General features: G+C 37.7%; 3 protein-coding genes across 3 annotated transcripts in view; 1 reads left to right on the forward strand and 2 right to left on the reverse strand.

Moving 5' to 3' along the window:
• The window catches only part of fmoda (fibromodulin a), a 46,776-nt gene that overhangs the window by 2,034 nt on the left and 26,689 nt on the right, over nucleotides 1-18,053 (forward strand). The window lies entirely within an intron of this gene.
• On the reverse strand, nucleotides 5,944-8,915 carry il19l (interleukin 19 like). The gene is made up of 6 exons (XM_046875720.1): nucleotides 8,393-8,915; nucleotides 7,920-8,091; nucleotides 7,337-7,399; nucleotides 7,059-7,211; nucleotides 6,707-6,781; nucleotides 5,944-6,466 (listed from the first exon to the last, which is right to left on the reverse strand). Exons 2-6 carry the CDS (start codon nucleotides 8,073-8,075, stop codon nucleotides 6,347-6,349), a joined length of 567 nt encoding a protein of 188 aa, XP_046731676.1. The 5' UTR covers nucleotides 8,076-8,091; nucleotides 8,393-8,915; the 3' UTR covers nucleotides 5,944-6,346.
• Nucleotides 11,168-16,080, reverse strand: LOC124402586 (proline/arginine-rich end leucine-rich repeat protein). The gene is made up of 3 exons (XM_046875717.1): nucleotides 15,870-16,080; nucleotides 12,163-13,118; nucleotides 11,168-12,049 (listed from the first exon to the last, which is right to left on the reverse strand). Exons 2-3 carry the CDS (start codon nucleotides 13,112-13,114, stop codon nucleotides 11,883-11,885), a joined length of 1,119 nt encoding a protein of 372 aa, XP_046731673.1. The 5' UTR covers nucleotides 13,115-13,118; nucleotides 15,870-16,080; the 3' UTR covers nucleotides 11,168-11,882.

Genomic DNA, 18,053 nt, shown 5'->3' on the forward strand with positions numbered 1-18,053 from the left:
TTGCAATGATCGATCTGATAAGGCAACGTTTGAAATTCACATTTGGTTCTTGTGCTTTGAACGTACACCTTTCTCACTCTCTTGAATAGAGGATTTTAGAGGAAGCGGCACCAGAGGTTTCATCAGTCATCCCTTCATTCCCATTAATGATCAGTTCCACCTCAGTTATTTAGTTCGGATCAGATTTTATCTCCGAATTGCGATCATCACATAGCACTCAAAACCTTTTACAAGAATCTAATCATTCAGTACTTTACCTGGAGTAAATATGAGTCAGACTTCTGAGACTTGCTGCAAGGTGGTTGCGATATGAAAACGAGTTTGCTCAATGCAATAGGTGGTATAAGGGGCAGCAGGATGGTGACAGAGATATTCCCGCTTGACACCTAGACAACTCTGTTCTGACGAACATTGACATTTCTGATTTATTCTTTTTCTTCTTCAATGTGTGACCATCTATTGATAGGGACTACATCAGGATTATTAAGTCCCAACATTGATAAGGATCTTATGAAGTGCCAAACCATAATCAGAATTGTGTATATTGCATCAGCAGAATCATGTCCTTCAATGTCATCTTTTTTTTTTTCCTTTTGCATGGCGAATTTTGCAAGAGCAAAACTGGATTTTTTTATATGTCAAATAACATTGCTAACAAATATATGCTAGCCATTTAATTGCACATCACAATAAAAAATAAATAAATAAATAATAAAAAAAATGGTAATGGTAAGCATAAAATCTATAACTTGAATAAACTTACAGTAACCTGTCGAATTAGCGCTGATTTTATTGCTCTGTAATCGCCTGTCTCTCAGATTTCTTTTTACACTTTCATTTTATTTTACACACCGCAGGTTTTGCATAAAATGATTGATTATTACTGGCTCAAGTCCCAAATTTCCTGTCGAGGGGAGTCTAGTTTCTGTTAAGCAACAGAGTTTCGGCCAAAATGACCAATTTAGATGAGATGTACCAAAACCTTTTCCTTCCAGCTGCTGATCAACTCAGCATCCTGTGTTTAGCGTTGTAATTTTGGAAAATCTCGCCCTTTTTGTCAGCTTTGTTTCTTAGATATTTTAGAGTAGCCAGCGAGTGATTGCCTGAATTTCCTGAATTAGCTTTTTTATGTCGCAATCCCAAATATCAGGTTATTTAGAAAAAAAAAAAAAGAAGTTCAATTTGAAGTCAGAATAAACATTTTTGTAACTTTAAGAGAAGATCTGATAGGAAAGTCTAAAAAGTTAAACACAGATAATCGGTCGAGCGCAAGTCGATACTGACATAAGAAACTGAGTACAATATGCCATAGTGACATACTGAGTTATAGTAAGTTATTGATAAATACCAATTCAAAATAATGTGGAAACTGTCCTTAGTTGGTACAATATTATTTAATAATAATAATGGTTCAGGCTTTGAGTTACTCCCAAGATGCCACATGTTGGGCCCTTGAGCAAGTCCCTTGACCCTTTGTTATATCATGGCTGACCAAGTGCTCTGGCCCCTGCTTTTTAACAAGTTATGTATATGTGTGTCTCCCTCTCCATTACAGCTTATATGGTGATAAAATGTTTTAAAAATAAACAACTCCCCATGTCTTGATTTTACTTTCAGATGTTACTTAAAAGAAATAATCTTCTCAAACAGTAAGAGATACCACACCATTCTCTGTGGTGTCTTTTAGTTTCACTAGACTTTTTCTTATTTCTACTGCTTCTTAGTAGACACGCGTTGGGTGTCAAAGCCACCATCGCCAGTGACGCAGATGAGAGCGCTCGCTAACGGATGTGTCAGCGAACATACAAAAACCGGTGCTAAAGCACATGACTCGGACAGAAAAGAAAGAAAGAAACAAAAAGGGAAAAAGATAACATCCGTTTTGCAGCATGCATGTATGTTTCTGTGATGTTTTTGCATGAATCTTGGTTTCCTGTCTGTGGAAGATAATGCACGGCGCTTCGCTAGCATGATTGGCGTCATGACGCGGTACACCTCATCCTTGCGTGTGCAGGGAGTCATGGGTTGAAGCCTGCAGTGCCTAATAAAAACTTGCCCCACCTCTGTCTGTGGGATTGACACCAGGCAAACCCAAGTCTTTTTGGTTTCAAATAAAAAAATCCCCTGCCACCAGTGAACCCAAGAATCATTCAATGTGGTTTTGATAGAGGTTTTTGCTTGTTGAACACTGTGAAACCTTTAACCGGACTCTCTTCATCCTCTAACTCGGTGGTCCCCAACCTTTATAGCGCCATGGACCGGATTAATCATCATCTTCTTTCGGCTGCTCCCATTAGGGGTCGCCACAGCAGATCATCCGTCTCCATACCCCCCTGTCCTCTACATCTGCCTCTTTCACACCAACTACCTGCATGTCTTTCTTCACCCTAAACCATCTCCTTGGCCTTCCTCCTTTCCTCCTTCCTGGTGGCTCCATCCTCAGCATTCTTCTACCGATGTACCCCATGTCCCTCCTCTGCACATGTCCAAACCATCTCAATCTCGCCTCCCTCACCTTGTCTCCAAAGCATCCTGCATGCGCTGTCCCTTTAATAAACTTATTTCTAATCCTGTCCATCGTCGTCACTCCCAAAGATTAATGTCAGACAATATTTTCACGGACCGGCCTTTAAGGTGTGGCGGATAAATACAACAAAATAAAATGATACGACCATAAAAACTGGTATTTTCTAAATATAATAATGATCGTGAATCCACTGTGTTTTGTTGTTCACTTTGCTAGCTTGAGGGTTTGAATTTAGCAGTAATGTATTGTGTGTTAGCGGCCGGAGCAGCTTCTTTAAGAAGTTAGCGGATGGAGGTAAGATGTGATCGAGGGAATGCATCTTCACATGCATCAAGAGTGAGTCATAGACAGATGTGGCGGAGAGAATCCGGGAGTTTTCCAAAATAAAACATCATTCAGAATCAGATAATAAATAAAACGGAAATAATGTAAGGTTATGTATTCTTTCTGTGCGGCCCGGTACCAATTGCCCAGGACCACTGCTCTAACTGATATGTTGCTTGTTTCATGACATATTCTGTGAAGTAGTAGCTAAGAAGTTAAAGATGTTGGACTTCTGATTTTAAGTCCCAGCAACACCAAGTTGCCACTGTTGGGGATTTGAGGCCCATAAATGTAAATGTAAAACAGGGAAGTTGGGATCTCAGAACTCGTATGTAGCAAGCTGGAGATGGACACTTGGGTTTAATGCACTTTAATGCACTTAAATAGAGTGACCCCACTTCAAATTTCCATTTCCTAAGTGCAAATTCGCTTTGCGAAACACAGTTGATCGCGTGAATCATAAAATCCATTGCAAGGCCAGCAAAGTTGCGTTTTTTTTTTCTTTTTTTCCCCTTGCTGCTTTTATCACTTGTGATTATTTTGTGCATACTTCATCGGAATAGCTGTCTAAAAGTGTGAAATGTGAAAGAATGACTTTTGAGGTATTTTTAAATGTCTTTTTTGACTCAGTTTGGCTACTTTCACTTTAGCAATTCTAATGAAACAAGCGTTTTTTTTTTTTGTTAAAGTAAAAAAATAAAAGAGTGTGATTGAACATCAGAATAAAATGATCAAGTGTGTGATCAATTAACTGTAATATATAAAGAATATTGTGATCATTAGACCTTACACAAGTCCTGAGCAATAAAAAAAAAATATTTTTTTATATTTGTCCTGCTCAGTTTTACCTGAGAAGCTTTCACCTTAAGGGAAGAAAAGGATGCAGAAAAACTTTCACCTTATAAGAAGACCATTAAGTTTCAATCCCAGTGAAGCGACATACTGTGTATGTGACAAATACAATTTTATTTGATTTGCTCAGAATACAAGAGAGCAAATATAGGTCTGGGTAGATGAGTTGACATAACTGTTACAATTGTTATTGTTTTTTGTGATATGATAGATGTAAAAGACGTTAAAGCAGGGGGGCACCAGGTAGCCCTGCTCTAGGATTAAAATCTTTCCCTATGTTTCAGAATGACAATGACTCTGTGCACACCACAAGCTCCATTAAGATATGGTTTACATGGGTTAGAGTAGAAGATCCTGAGTGGCCTGCTATACCTCTGACCTCATCCCTAATGGGATGAATTGAAACTATGATTGCAATCCAGGCTTCCTCACCCTACATCAGTCCCTGGCTTTACTAACACCCTTGTTCCGGATTGAGAATTTTATAATGGACAATGAATGAATTTTAGGGTCAGGTGTCCAGAATCGTTTGTCCATATAGTTTCTGTACATGCTTGCCCTTTGGGTAAAGGTTTTCTGAGAGGATAAATTGCAAAGGATGTACCGTATAGCCAAAAGTATGTGGATAGCTGATCACCACACCTCTATATGCTGAATCAAATATTGTAATAGATAATTTAATATGAATATTGAATATATTCCACTAGATTTTGAAGCATTTTTGTGGTCATTTGTGAACATTCGGCCATAACAGTATTAGAGTGCTTCAGCAGCAATGTCCTTGAGAAGGACACACATTTGGGGTTCCTATTCAGCAGGGTTCTGTGTGGCATTAGTCAAATTGTATTAGCTAATCTTGTCTTCGTGGAGTTTGCTTTGTGCTTAATAGCTAGATGTAGAGAAAATCGCAATACGATGCACTGAACAGAAAATCAGTTTGGAATTGTTCGCTTTATTCGTTAAGTAAGTAGGTTTGATTCAATACAAACAGTTGTTTAAAGGCATGTTGCCTCTAACAGGAAACGATCAGGGGAGGTCTGGTTTTTATGCAATTAATGAACTGATCATGAGTTACCTCTGAAAAGAACATTTTGTTCTTTCACTTCCTGACATGGGTTTGAAAAGGAAGAAAAAAAAAAAAACATTTCACTTAGAGTTTTCACACCTTCATAAAAATAGGACAAGTGCAATTTATTAGTGCATACCCAAGGCAAAGATGCGCCATTAAAAAAAAAAAAAAGCTGGTTTCCTGATCATGCCATGAGAGATTTCAAATAACCTGATCAGCTACTCACCTTGATTTGACTATTCATGCAGCCAATCATGTGGCAGAAGTGCAGATACAGGACCCAACAAACAACATTATTGTACTGGTCTGTGTATTTTAGAAACTGCTGAGTTCTGGAAATTTCAGAATGGTGCGAATGTTGTGGAAAAAGGTAATCTTTAGACTTTGCCCCGAATGGTGCAATAGAAAACAAACAAACAAAAACATCATAAGCGTCAGTTCTGTAGGCGGAACTGGGCGTAGGCTCACCAAAACATTGGTAGAAGACTGGAAAAAGGATAGGTGAATTTTTTTTTCTTCAATGTTTTGAATGAGCTGAACCTGTTTTTGACTGACAGAAGTAAAAACTTAGTAACTGTTCTGTCACAAGGTTCACCATGTTGTGCATTCTGAAATGCATTTCTGCTCACCATGACTGTATAGAGTGGTTATCGGAGTTGCCATATCCATCCGACTCCAAACAGTCTGGCTCAACAAAGCGTTTGCGCAGGCAGAAATGCCGCTCAACGGATTTTTGCTTTTTACACCATTCTGTGGAAACACTAGGGTTGTACGTGAAAATCCCTGACGGTTTTTAAAATACGCAGCCCATCTGGCACCATCAAGCATAACACAAGAGTTCACAGTTCCCCATTGTAATGTTTGAGGTGTACACTTAAACCCAATATTTTAAAAGATGAACTGGTGTTTCCAGCTTTAAAATAACCCCTTTAAGTGTGTTCTAATACAAGTAACCCTTTGTGACCCTTTGTAAATCTCCTGCCACCTTTAACCACCAGAGGCCAGTAAAGTCTCATAGAGTTTATGTCCAAGTTGTTCCTTCTGGCTGTGTCTTTTTCTTTCTCCTACTCTATTGCTCTTGAAGGAGGATCTCTAGATTGAAACTATTTATATTTACTGTAATAAGCTAACACATGCACTAGGAAACAGGATACACAAGGATTCAGGATGATAAACATTTATTTACTTCCAAGTTACAATCAAGTTTAAACATGATTCAAACAAATCTGACCTTAAAGGTCTACATTCCTGCAAAACTCTTTCAAGTCACATGTGCAGATAAACCACAGGCATTACTATAGTCAAAAATATTGCTGTCAAATAAACAGCATAAAGCAACTATTAAATATTTAGCATGTACGCTATGAACACATAGCTTATACATTCTCAGTAATCGTCGTACTGTACTGTCGGTAGCAAAAAACGCTACCCGGTTAATCTAATCTAATAAACATACGAAAAGGAAAACCCCCAAATTCTATAAATATTATAATAACAAGAAAAGATTAAATTATGAATTTCAATGCAGCTTCGGTGAATCAGCACTGCATAATGAAGCGGTTGCCATGGGGAACCTATTTTGAGTCATCATCATGATGGTGGTGCTTCTGGTCTTTGTTGTGGAAGCTCTCGAGCCACTCCAGCAGAGAGTCCAGCTCACCAATGGCCTTTACCGACGCAGCCCCGACTTCCAGCTGTGTAAAAAAAACGAGACTAGTGAGGAAACATCACCTGTACTTTCTGTCTAACTATCTTTTATTGTCTTGTAACAATTTCCATAGAACACTTAAGGAAACTTTCATTATGAAACAATCATGTGTATAATCAGTATCAATTATGGTTTAAAAAAAAAAAAATCCAAAAATAGGCTACTGTTCTACAGATAGTATTCTGAGATTCAGAGGAACTGATTTGAATTTGCTAAAGGTATTTACCTTGTCGTAGGTTTCCTGGATGGCATCAAATTTCAAGTTGGCTTCCTGGCTGCACTGGCAGAGCATCTGAGCTTGCTATTAGAAAGTGAGGAAATTGTTGTTAGCAAGCGATGATAAAAGGACAAAAGTAAATCAGCTGTGACACATCTGACATATCTGATCATCTGTAACGCTACAAGGCATTGGACCATTGGCGATTCCTTCCAAAAATGCTAAATACACATATAGGAATACATTTGTTGGTTGTTTCTATAGAAACGATTACGAATAAACGTATTTAACGTATTTGAATTGGTGCGAAACCTAAAGTTAAATAATACTGGTCGAATTACTGAGTAATGACTCTACATACACATGCGTGCAAGTCCTTGGTCATGCTGAGAAACGAGTTGGCCAGAACGCTGGTGGTTCTCTGATGGAGGGATTGGCTGCTTGTGTAGCCGCTGAAGACCTTTTCGATGTAGAAGCGTAGGAGTTGCTTCAGAAAGCAGCAGCTCTCTGTCGCCTGGAAAAGAGACCGAGTTGGTTTGTCAGCTTTGTGCCGTCATTCAGATAAGATGATTACACAATGACGATTACATAACAGTTGCAAAAAATGTATAAGGCAGCAAGATTAATAATCTGTCTCACCTGTAAGCTTTTCATCATGTCCCCCCTCAGCAACCGTACACCCTTGTGGTTGTCTTGTGTGACCTGTGAATCGTATCAATCGATTAGTAATAGAAATGAATTACGATGCACATTTGGCTGCCAAAATGAGCTGAATGATAACTCATGATCATGTTGTGTTTAAAAAAAAAAAAAAAGAACGTTTTAAGCCTAAACTATACTGTCTGAAAAAAACATTGCACAGGTGTCTTGAAGAGACAAATCTCAATAAGTGCACTTCTATATTTTCTATGTAGTATAACACGTTTTGTGAGTATTCTGTGTTTTGTCTGTGTTACATAACAGACTAATGAATGTAAATAAGATGCAGCATGTTCAGACCTGCATTAATTACTCAGGCTGATGTGGGTTATGTAATATTCTTGCACTACAAACATGAATCTTGTGTAATGATATGCCTCCAATGACTCACTGACCCAATTATTCTGGCGACATGAACGTATTCTACCCGTCGAAGCGTTCGCCTGCACATCTCTTTACATTTCACAGGCTGCATTAGTTGCACTCGGTCAAAAAACGCCTCTTAGACAGTGAGATGGCTTACCATGTTGTCACGGATCTGCTGGAAGTGATGCCTGAGCTCGTGTGTGTGAACCGTCAGCATACAAGAACCCAGATTGAGTCTTCGTCCCATGGTTGAGCCGCAGAGGCCGGCCAGCATGGCGCAAATAGCCAGGATGTACACCGTGGAAGTTTTCATCTTCAGATTTGATAGCCTAAAAACATATGGCAGGTATAGATTTTGCACTTGTGATGATTTTAAATAATGTCCTACCAGTATGACTAAAAATATGATCAAATATTATATTATAAAAACATTATATTATAAATGATATTGCTATTTCAGTGTAAATAGAATTTGCAACCTTGGTAATATATCACATATAAAATATAAATATATTAATACTAATAATGCATGCTTTATAATACAAATATAAAGCATGCATTATTAGTATATGGAGGAAAAAATTAGCTTATATTTTTCAAAAGTAAAAGAAGTATAGGATTTCTTCTCACCTTGAGGTGTGTGATGAGTGCTTCTTGTTGAGATAGCTGTGTCTGAGTGTGTGTCTCTATGCTCAAGATGCTGGGCCTTATATTACGATGTGAGGGGAATTTTATTAGGTGTTCACCTGCTTTAATTCACCTCTACTTACTGTAAGAGGAGGTGCATTGCCATCCCAGTCAGCCTACTGATGCGCAGTGTTGCACATTTGTGGAATATTTCTAATTTAATTTCATATTTGACAGGGTTTTTTTCTACCTGCAATTAGTGTTAATCGTAGCTCAACCAGTATAGTAGACATAATTATATATTTAGTACATTAATTGCGGTTTGTTTATTTAAAAAGTTGTTGGGGGAAAAAACAGGTTTTAGATTTAGTGCTGCATGTCAAATGTAAAGTCACCGTTAAGTATGAGGAAAGAAATAAAATACAAAGCACGCTTTCCAATTAGGGCTCATGAATTTGGGATTTTTTTGCTTGTTAAAAGTCCTAATTGTATACTATTTATACATTATTGTTAAACATGGCTGCTTTTCTGGAAGGAAAGTATTTGCATAATTAATTGCTTACTAGGTTTTTTATTTGAGCAATTTGAATATATATTTTGGTCAGATTTTATTTGGTGTTTTTTCCACCTTTTGCTTTTTTATTTTTTTATTTTATATATATATAGGATCTTTGAATCTGTACTAATAACCCAATTTACATCTTACAGACCTGCAATTCAACTAGATCCCGTAACCATTTCCTAGATGAAAACGAGACTTTGAATTATGTTCACCAAGCATCATTTTTAATACAATTTAACATCAAAAATTTTGCAGCTACAAGTAAGGAAGTGCCCCCAATTTATTTTCACACGCGTGCATTTGTTTGTTCTATATTCCCGCAGATCAAATGGAAGTGCTGAGCTTTTCTTTTTTCTTTCTTTAAACTGGTTGCCTCACCTGTTTGTCAGTCTTTCTAATAGGCTTGTGCACGTCACTTCTGTTTCCTGCATATATTATTTCCTTTTACAAAACTCTCTTACATAACCGTCACAACACGGCTGTATGACATATTTCACATACCAGTTCCTTCAAATGCACGAGTCCAAGTTCTGTATATTCATTAGTGTTAATATAAATGCACTGCTGCCACAATTTCAATATTAAACACCATGCACTAGGAATTAAAATATGTCTACATGCAAAATTTTCTGACACTGTCTGTTATGTCCAGATTCTATTCACCTTGCAATTATTTTGCATGAGCGGATTTTCCTTTCTGACATTACGTGACGTAAAGGCACTGTGACGTTAATGATCGTTCCTCATCAGACCTGTCTGTTTATTGCTCGTAATGAGGTGTGGTAAGCACTTGGCAGAAAGGCAACATCCTGTATTACAGATACAGAGAATTACTAACAGATTTCATGTACTTTGATTTGTTTGAATGAAGTGTAATGTATAATATGGATGGACCACAGCATATTTTAATCTATAGGAACAAAATATAAAATCAAAGTCTAATCACAGATCAAGTGTCGTTATGGGTGAATTTGCAGCGTTAGTGATGATTGAGGTCTTTACCAAGGTCGAATTTGTGTCTGAGAAGCAAACCCGTGACCCAAATTCCATTTGCATGAATTCAGTTTGGCGCCTTTTTTTCCCTCCAAACAGACTTTATTTTGCATTTGTAATCATGTCTCGGTGCAAACAAATGCCCTTTTTTCAGGATTTTCTTGTTTACAAAAAAAGAATCATGGCCAGCAGCTGAGTACACTTAAGACATACACCGTATGGACAAAGGTTTTGGGACAGTTAAATATTGTTTATGCCATATATGCTTTTTTTTATCATTAATTTGGAGGCACACGATTATACTGGATGTTTTTGGATGTGGTATCTATCAATTTTCCCTTCACTTGAACTAGGAAACCCAAACCTGTTTCAAAGCCAGCTCCATGAAGATATGCTTTAATGGAAGAATGGAAGATCTTTAGTGGCCTGTTATAGATCTTAAACCTATTGAACACCCTTGTTAAATAAGGTCTCCCTACATCAATACTCGACTTTACTAATGCTTTTGTGCCTGAATGAGCACAAATCTACATAAGCACACTCCAAAATCTAGTGGAACATAAGAAGAGTGGAGGTTATTAGAACAGCAAACGTGGCCTGTATGGTTAAAAAATGTACTGTCTGCACTTCAGAAGGCTACTGCCTTTATATCTTTATAATATCCCAGAAAATAAAGGTTTTTGGTGTAACTAGATTTCCATCTAAACATTGCAACATTGCTTGTCTTAATGACATCATTTCCCATGCTCCTCTGTCTCTAAGCATATTTAGAAATATTTGTAAAATACAGGAACTTGGAGTAGAGCCATCATTTGACATCAGATGGCAACGTTAACCATCTGCACACAGGTTTTTTGTTCCCACATGAAGATGCCAGTACATTACTTAAATTTTAACTAATTTGCATTAATATGACGCTTCTGTACATATTGAAATTAGGAGTGTCATCATCTAGACTTAAGTTTAATGACATTTTTATAGGTTCAGCATGCTTTTAAAAAGGAATGTTATTTAAAAGTTGAAATTAAATACAACTCAACAATAAAATAGACAATAAAAAGAATGTCGAATCCATGACAGGCAATGTACATATTATCTCTAGGACAACTTTTGTTCCCTAAGATCCTCTTGTATCTTTAAATGTTTTTTTGTTTCCCACCCACCATTCCTTGTATAAAAGCCCAGAAAGAACATACGCAAGTAAGTGTTGGGGAAAAACCCTGTATTTAAGAAAAGGTTTTATTTATGCTTAGAAGATGCATAAAGGCCAACAACAAGAAGTTATTATTATTTGTTTACATTAATGTAAAAAAAACAAAAACAACAACACGAGACATTAAGTAGAGATTTTAATTATCTGGTAGTCTTGTTCCCAATTACTTTCCATTGACTATATTTCTTAAATTTTTTTTAACGTGACTATATTTGCTCTAATATACTTATCACTGACTGCAATGGGAACACCTGTACACCTGCTCATTTATGTTGTTGTCTAATCAGTCAATCATGGGGAGAATGACCACTTGTGTAGCCACTCTTTACAACCGTGGTGAGCAGAAAAGCGTAGCAGATGGATAAGCAGGTACAGGTGTCTAGGTAGCCTTCCCACTGCAGCTTAGCTGTTTATGTACATCATTCATAACTACAATATAGATTGAAAACATCATGTCCACTTGATGCTTCTTCATTTTCATACTAAAAGTTAATACTGTTGCCTCACAACAACAAAACATGAAATGTGTTCCTTTACTGCAGACATGCTCAAAGCAGCTGTTTCTATTTGAAGTTTAATAAATATGCTTTTTGAAGCTCAGACAAACATTCCTGAAGCTACCAAAAAAACCATATATTGCTATTTCTTTCCATTAGAACTGTTGATTCAGTCAGTACTGTCAAGTGAACAGGTGCAATGTGCATAGAGAAGAATGCAGACGTTCTCTATATGACTATTGAGTGGAGATGTCTAAAGCACATAATGATGTCCAGTGGAATGGGCGGAGTCAGGTGATTACCGTCCAGCCGCAGGTACCTCAGCCTGGGTACGCTATCTGGATCATGGACATCCTCACTTACCGTGAAGGGACAGATCTCTGTTCCATTGATGGCTAGAAGAAGAATGCAGTGGTGCTTAATATAGTTGAAATTGTTGGACAAAAAATGGAAAACACTGTATAATTGATGGAAGTGAAAAAAACATCATTATGCAAATAGAACTTACTCTCTATATTGTTGTTGTTAAGGTGGAGATGCTCCAGGTGGGAGTTGAACAACGGAACGGTAGTCAGATTGTTGTGTGCCAAGTGCAAATCCAGCAGTGTGCTCACATTGAAGACCAACTTTGGGAGGCCCTTGTCAGTCAAGTGGTTGTAGTTTAGTCTAATAAAGGCAAGGTTCGTGAAATCCTTAAAATAGCCCTGGGGAATGTCTTCTATGATGTTCCTGTCCAAGAATAACTGGGAAACGCTGTTGGGTATGTTTGCAGGCATCTTCCTCAGGATGTTGTGAGCCAGGTTAAGCTGTACCAGGTTCTTAAGATCTCGAAAGGTATTCTTGGCCAGGTTGCTGTCGCTGATCAAGTTGTGGTGCAAGTCCAGTAGAATAAGGTGCTTCATCTTGTTGAAAGCTCCAGGAGCGATTTTGGAGATCTGATTACGGCTGAGTCGTAGTTGCTCCAAGCTAGCAGGCAGATTGCTCGGGACTTCCTTTAATTTGTTCCTCGGTATATATAGATGCAACAGGTTCGGAAGCTTTTCAAACACCTGTTTCTCTATAGACCGAATGCGGTTATTCCCTAGGTTTATCCACTTGAGCTCTGTGGCATTGTTAAAGGACTGTGCAGTCACTGAATCAATGTAGTTGTTCTGTAGGTAAAGATAGTGGGTGCGAGACGGGATGATCGGGACCTTGCGGAGGTTGCGGTTCTCACAGTACAAAGCATTTGGGAAGGAAGGGGGGCACAGGCATTCCCTTGGGCAGTCTGGGAATGATGAAGGTGGACCAAGGATTACAGGAGGAAAATCAGTGGGCTCCTTGGGTTCTGGTTCTTTCTTGGGAGGCTTCCTGGTGGTGGGAGGTTTTGGTCGAGGTCGGGGTCTTGCCTGTTGTGCCCAAACATCTATGATGAGGAGAAGAAGAAGAAGCAGAGAGCAGTATCCCAGCTCAGCCTTCATTGTCCTAAGATATAAGAGAGAAAGAGAGATTGCACACTAGTATGAGCATTATGTTTCACATCTTAACAATTCCCCACAGAAAACCAGGACAAATAGTCAAAATATTTTTTCAATAGTAACATTACGGTTTGTTATCAATTTTTTTGCCACTCCCTAGTATATGGTTATGCAAATTATATAGTCAACAATTTATTAGTCTTGCAAACAAAGTCCAGCCACGAGCACATACCAGGCCAAAGAAACAAGTGTATGTGTTGTCTTGATGCTGTTATGGCAGCTAAAGCACTGAAGATTTGCATCACCACAATCTCACAATTTTACACTCTTTTAATTATGCAATCCTACACTAGATTTTCCAGGTTGCTCGCCTCTCGTCTCTGGGTGCATTGCTTAACATAAAGACTGGTTTTTGCAAAAGCATAACTAGAGAAACTGACACTCGACGAGAGAAACAGAGAATAACAAACTCTCTGGAGATGCTGCTGGAAACCTGCAACTAGCAGTCATAAAACGGAGAGTCTGCTTCTGCATTCACCACACATCTGAAACACTGCCGAAGGGAGCCCAACTTCAAAGGTTTATATCTCCCGTGGGCAACATGTGGAAATGAGTTGCCCCTGTATCACTAGAGGAATGTAGAATCACGCCAAGAAGTGAGCCATCCATCATCATTTACCTTTATGCACCGATTGTGCCTTATTCAACATCATGCACTGACCCTTCTATTTTTATTCATGGCTGCGACATTTAGTAAAGAAAAGCATCAAAACAATTTTTCTTGCTCTGTATTAAAATATAAGCAGACTATGTGCAATATGTCATTTTCTTCCTCGCATCATCTCAGGAAAGCTTTCCCTGCCACCGACCCTACTGTCTAGTTCATTAGATCACATTTTATAATGTATATTCAGAATCTGTTTAGTACTGTAAAGCTGATTTGGGACAATGTTCAATGTTACATTTTTTTTTTTATTGCTTTACAATTAAAACTGTTTATACCAATATAACGGAATTCACCCAAAAATGTATCTTTACACAAAATCCCATATAAAATAGTTTTGTCAATTTTATTTTCTTTAGGATGTAGAAGTAACTTGTAACCTACCACATACAAGTTACATGCTATAGTGTCTAGTGTAACTAGTGTAACTTGTTTGTGGTAGGTTACAAGTTACTTCTACATCCTAAATATATATATTTTAAGCTTCAGGAGTGTGTACTGCATTGTTATAGTCCCAGATACATGTTTCATTACACATAGATGGAACTAAATTCTGGCAACCATATTAGGCTCCATAGGTCTCAAATCCCAGACTAACCAGAGCACAGATTTGTCTTTTAAATATTCATGAATTGCATGGGAAATATAAACATAGATCAGCCTGAAACATGTCGCACAGGCCCTGATCACAAACAGATGTTGAACTGCAGCTATTTTGGCTAAATGACAGCTGCCTAATGTATCTATATATCTAAGACTATTAAAATGCCAGGAAGGACTCTGGGTAGCAAGGAATCCTGGGAAAAATGTGGGTTTTTTCATCTGCATGTTTACTTTGGGTGGGACCCCAATGACACTTCAGCTGTCGAGTCAGTGAAATACTGTACAAACCTACACATTGTCTAATATGCGTATTTGCAGTGCTATCCCCATGACTTCCTGCAAAAATATTCATAAAGTTTATAGGGTACTGATGTGATGGCTGAGAGAGGTTTTTGCATGTATATGAAACTTGTGCTTTCACAATTGTCTTTACTTCAGAAGACTACAATAATATTTTCAGAAATTAGATGCTTACCACAGATTTTCATCAACAGACTGAACAATTCAAAGGTCGTTAGAGGCTTTGAACTCCTATCTTATAATCCAAATCACTGCCAGGAGAGTTTGTTCTGCTTGGGAATGTTACATAATCAAGAACTAGCATCAATCCCACAGCAAGAAGGCATTCATTCAACTCATTCTAGGTCATATTATTCACAACACATGTGGCACTTCTGATATTCAAACAATGCAATCCTGCTCGTCGCTCTGATATTGACCATTGGGCTTCTTATAAGATATTTTTCCATAGATCAAAGACCAAACTTTGGCAAGGAAAATTTAAACAGGTGAAAATGAGTCTTGCAAATGAGAAGCAGCTTCAACAGATCATGTTCTGTACCACAGCAATAGAAAAAAATGGTTTCTGTTGTTTGCTTTTAAGGCTTTGCTCAAAAAAAGGATATAAATGCACTGAAAATTGTGATGTTAGGAACGAATATGCCAAAGCTCATTATGTAAACGATGAGCTTGGAAATCATTTGTGGGCTAATCTATGAAAAACAACTTTTAATGTAAGTTTCAGAACAGTTGCTTTTGGGAAAGTGCAGAAAGAGTTGGATGTCAGCACACAAACACACCCCTGTGCTAGGCATATTAGGACTTGTTTTTCTAGGAGATTTCCAAATAAAGGAATAAAAATCATAGGATATAAAGCAAACACAACAATACATGAACTTCTATTAAAAAGAGACATTAGATAAAGGAGTAGTGTTGTCAATAAAGGTTCATTTTGAACATGCAACATGTAAAAGATGGTACTAGTCAGAGGGTTTCTATAGAAACAGAGCAGCATTGTGCATGTTCTATATTTTTAAAGGTCCCATCTTTTCCCATGCGACATGTTTCACTGATATGTACCCCTTTAATATCTAAAGGTGGGCTATATATCTAAATATCTAAAGTCTCTAAAGGAAATAGTGTATATTTTACCTGTTGTTTCTTTTTTCCCTCTGATGTCTTTTCTTTCTAGCTGAGAGCTTTTCTTTTTTGAAATGGTTTCTTTCTCTGTCTTCTACCGCGTTCTACCACAGTTCGCTCTCCTCCGTTAAACAGGCTGCTTATTGGGTCTCTGCTTCCTTGCTTTCTCTTCTGAAGGTCAGCTGTGCTGCACTCTCTCTCTCTCTCTCTCTCTCTCTCTCTCTCCCCCTCTCTCTTTCCCACCCTTGAGGAAAGTGCCTGTATCTGAATGCCCATCCCTCAAAAAGAGGATATGCTCTCATCCCTTTCCCTGGGGTGTGCTGGGGGTTAATGAGTGTGTGTTTGTGTGTTTAATTCAGGAAAAATGCAAGGGTTGGACTTGTCATGTTCAGACATTCATGTGCTCTGTCTTGCTGTGTCACATGGATACATGGCCAATTTCTTTTTTTATCACCTGTCTTGTATTTAAGTTGGCAAATGAGATCACCGAAACTAAGCAGTTTGGATTGCTCCGGATTCCACAAGCTTTGGAAAAATGGCATGATTGTGCTTGACCTTAATAAGGGTACTTACTGTACGAGCAAGCGTTTTCTCTTTGCACAGCCTCGTTCGTACTCCGCCTGCAGCTTGAAAATTGGAGCCAATTTACAAACATTCTCATGCAGTTTTTCTTTAGTTTTTTTTGCACTGCAGCTCTGATTACATGAACATGAACTCATGTATGCTTTAGGAATGAGGAATGAGGAATAAATGCAAGCATGTGATGAGCTCTGTCATCTGTTATCTATTAAAATGATGCAGATGAAGTTTCCTTTTTTTTTACTTCATGTATTTGTTTTTTTATCCGAGTCTGATTTCCGAGTTGCCCAGCTGCAGTCCCATGTGGAAAAGATATATGCACTCACTAAATTTCAGTAAGTGCTTAAGTGCAGAGCCTATCCCAGCAATACTGGGTGTGAGGCAGGAATATACTCTGGGTGGGACCCCAGTCATCTGCAGAGCACATTTTATATTGCACATACACATTCAAACACTTATTCACACCTATGGACAATTCTATCTTTGAGGATTTACTTACTGGGAAGTAGGAGGTGTATTTGTATATAAGCAAACGACATTTGTATTTTAATTGGAATGTGTTTAAAAAAAAGTCATTTAACTTTTCCACTGCAACAAATTACATTGTTTGTGCCATGCTTTTAATGCTTTCAAAGTACATAATTAACCCCATGAATTTACTCTATTCATTGTGCATAAATACTGTATATCTTGTATTTTTTGCCTGTGCTTGAAAGAAATTCGAAGCCATTGTTCAGTTTCCGTGGTTACAATGATCGATCTGCTGCCGATCCAGGCACAATTTCCAGCTTTGCAAAGTCATCAGTTTTTGCTAACTGTTGCTCAACCTCAAAGCCCTGTGAAAGCCAAAAAAAACAAACCCGAAAAAAACCCTTGATTTAAAGTCTAGAACTAATCTTTTTTTATGCGGCCAGGGTGGGCCTGACTCTGTCTTTTGATGACAGTTCAACATGTTCCCATGGGATATTTCTAACCGCTGCCTGGCTGAAATGAAGTCGAGCTATTCAAAATAAAAGGAAGTTCACCTTTACATGTGTGCATTCTGTATGACAATTTTTAGAAAGGTTGTGAGACGACTTTCATTAATCAGGTCGAATCATTGAATCATGGATGTTTACAACAAAATAAATAAATCCAAGACTGCATTCAGTTTTCTGTTCACAATTTTGCACTATAATTAGTAATTAAAAGTAATTACAAAGCATACTTTTAAGCTGCAACCCATGCATCCAAACAAATGCATGTCCTGTCAATCTGGTCTGGCAGTTCAGTCAAGACAATAAGCAGAATTAAAAAAAAAAAATGTATTTCTTTTAATTACAGTAAATAATACGTGTGCCGATCTAACTAAATAAAATAAAATTAATAAAATTAAAAAATAAATAAAAGACAAATACACTGAGAATTGAGGTTAATTTAAACATTAAAACTTGCCACTGACACGCAGGCAATAAATAAAGAATGAAAAATCTGACAGCTCGACCTTTTTGCTCTCTTGTTATTAATAATGCCTAGCGATTTGAATCTGTCTTTAACGGATAATCATAACGAAACTCAGGCTTCTAACTTGACTTGAAAGCCCAAACAATCACACCTACACATGTATATGTGCAAAAT

This window comes from Silurus meridionalis, chromosome 19 (genome assembly GCF_014805685.1).
Source record: "Silurus meridionalis isolate SWU-2019-XX chromosome 19, ASM1480568v1, whole genome shotgun sequence".
Classification (NCBI taxonomy): domain Eukaryota; kingdom Metazoa; phylum Chordata; class Actinopteri; order Siluriformes; family Siluridae; genus Silurus; species Silurus meridionalis.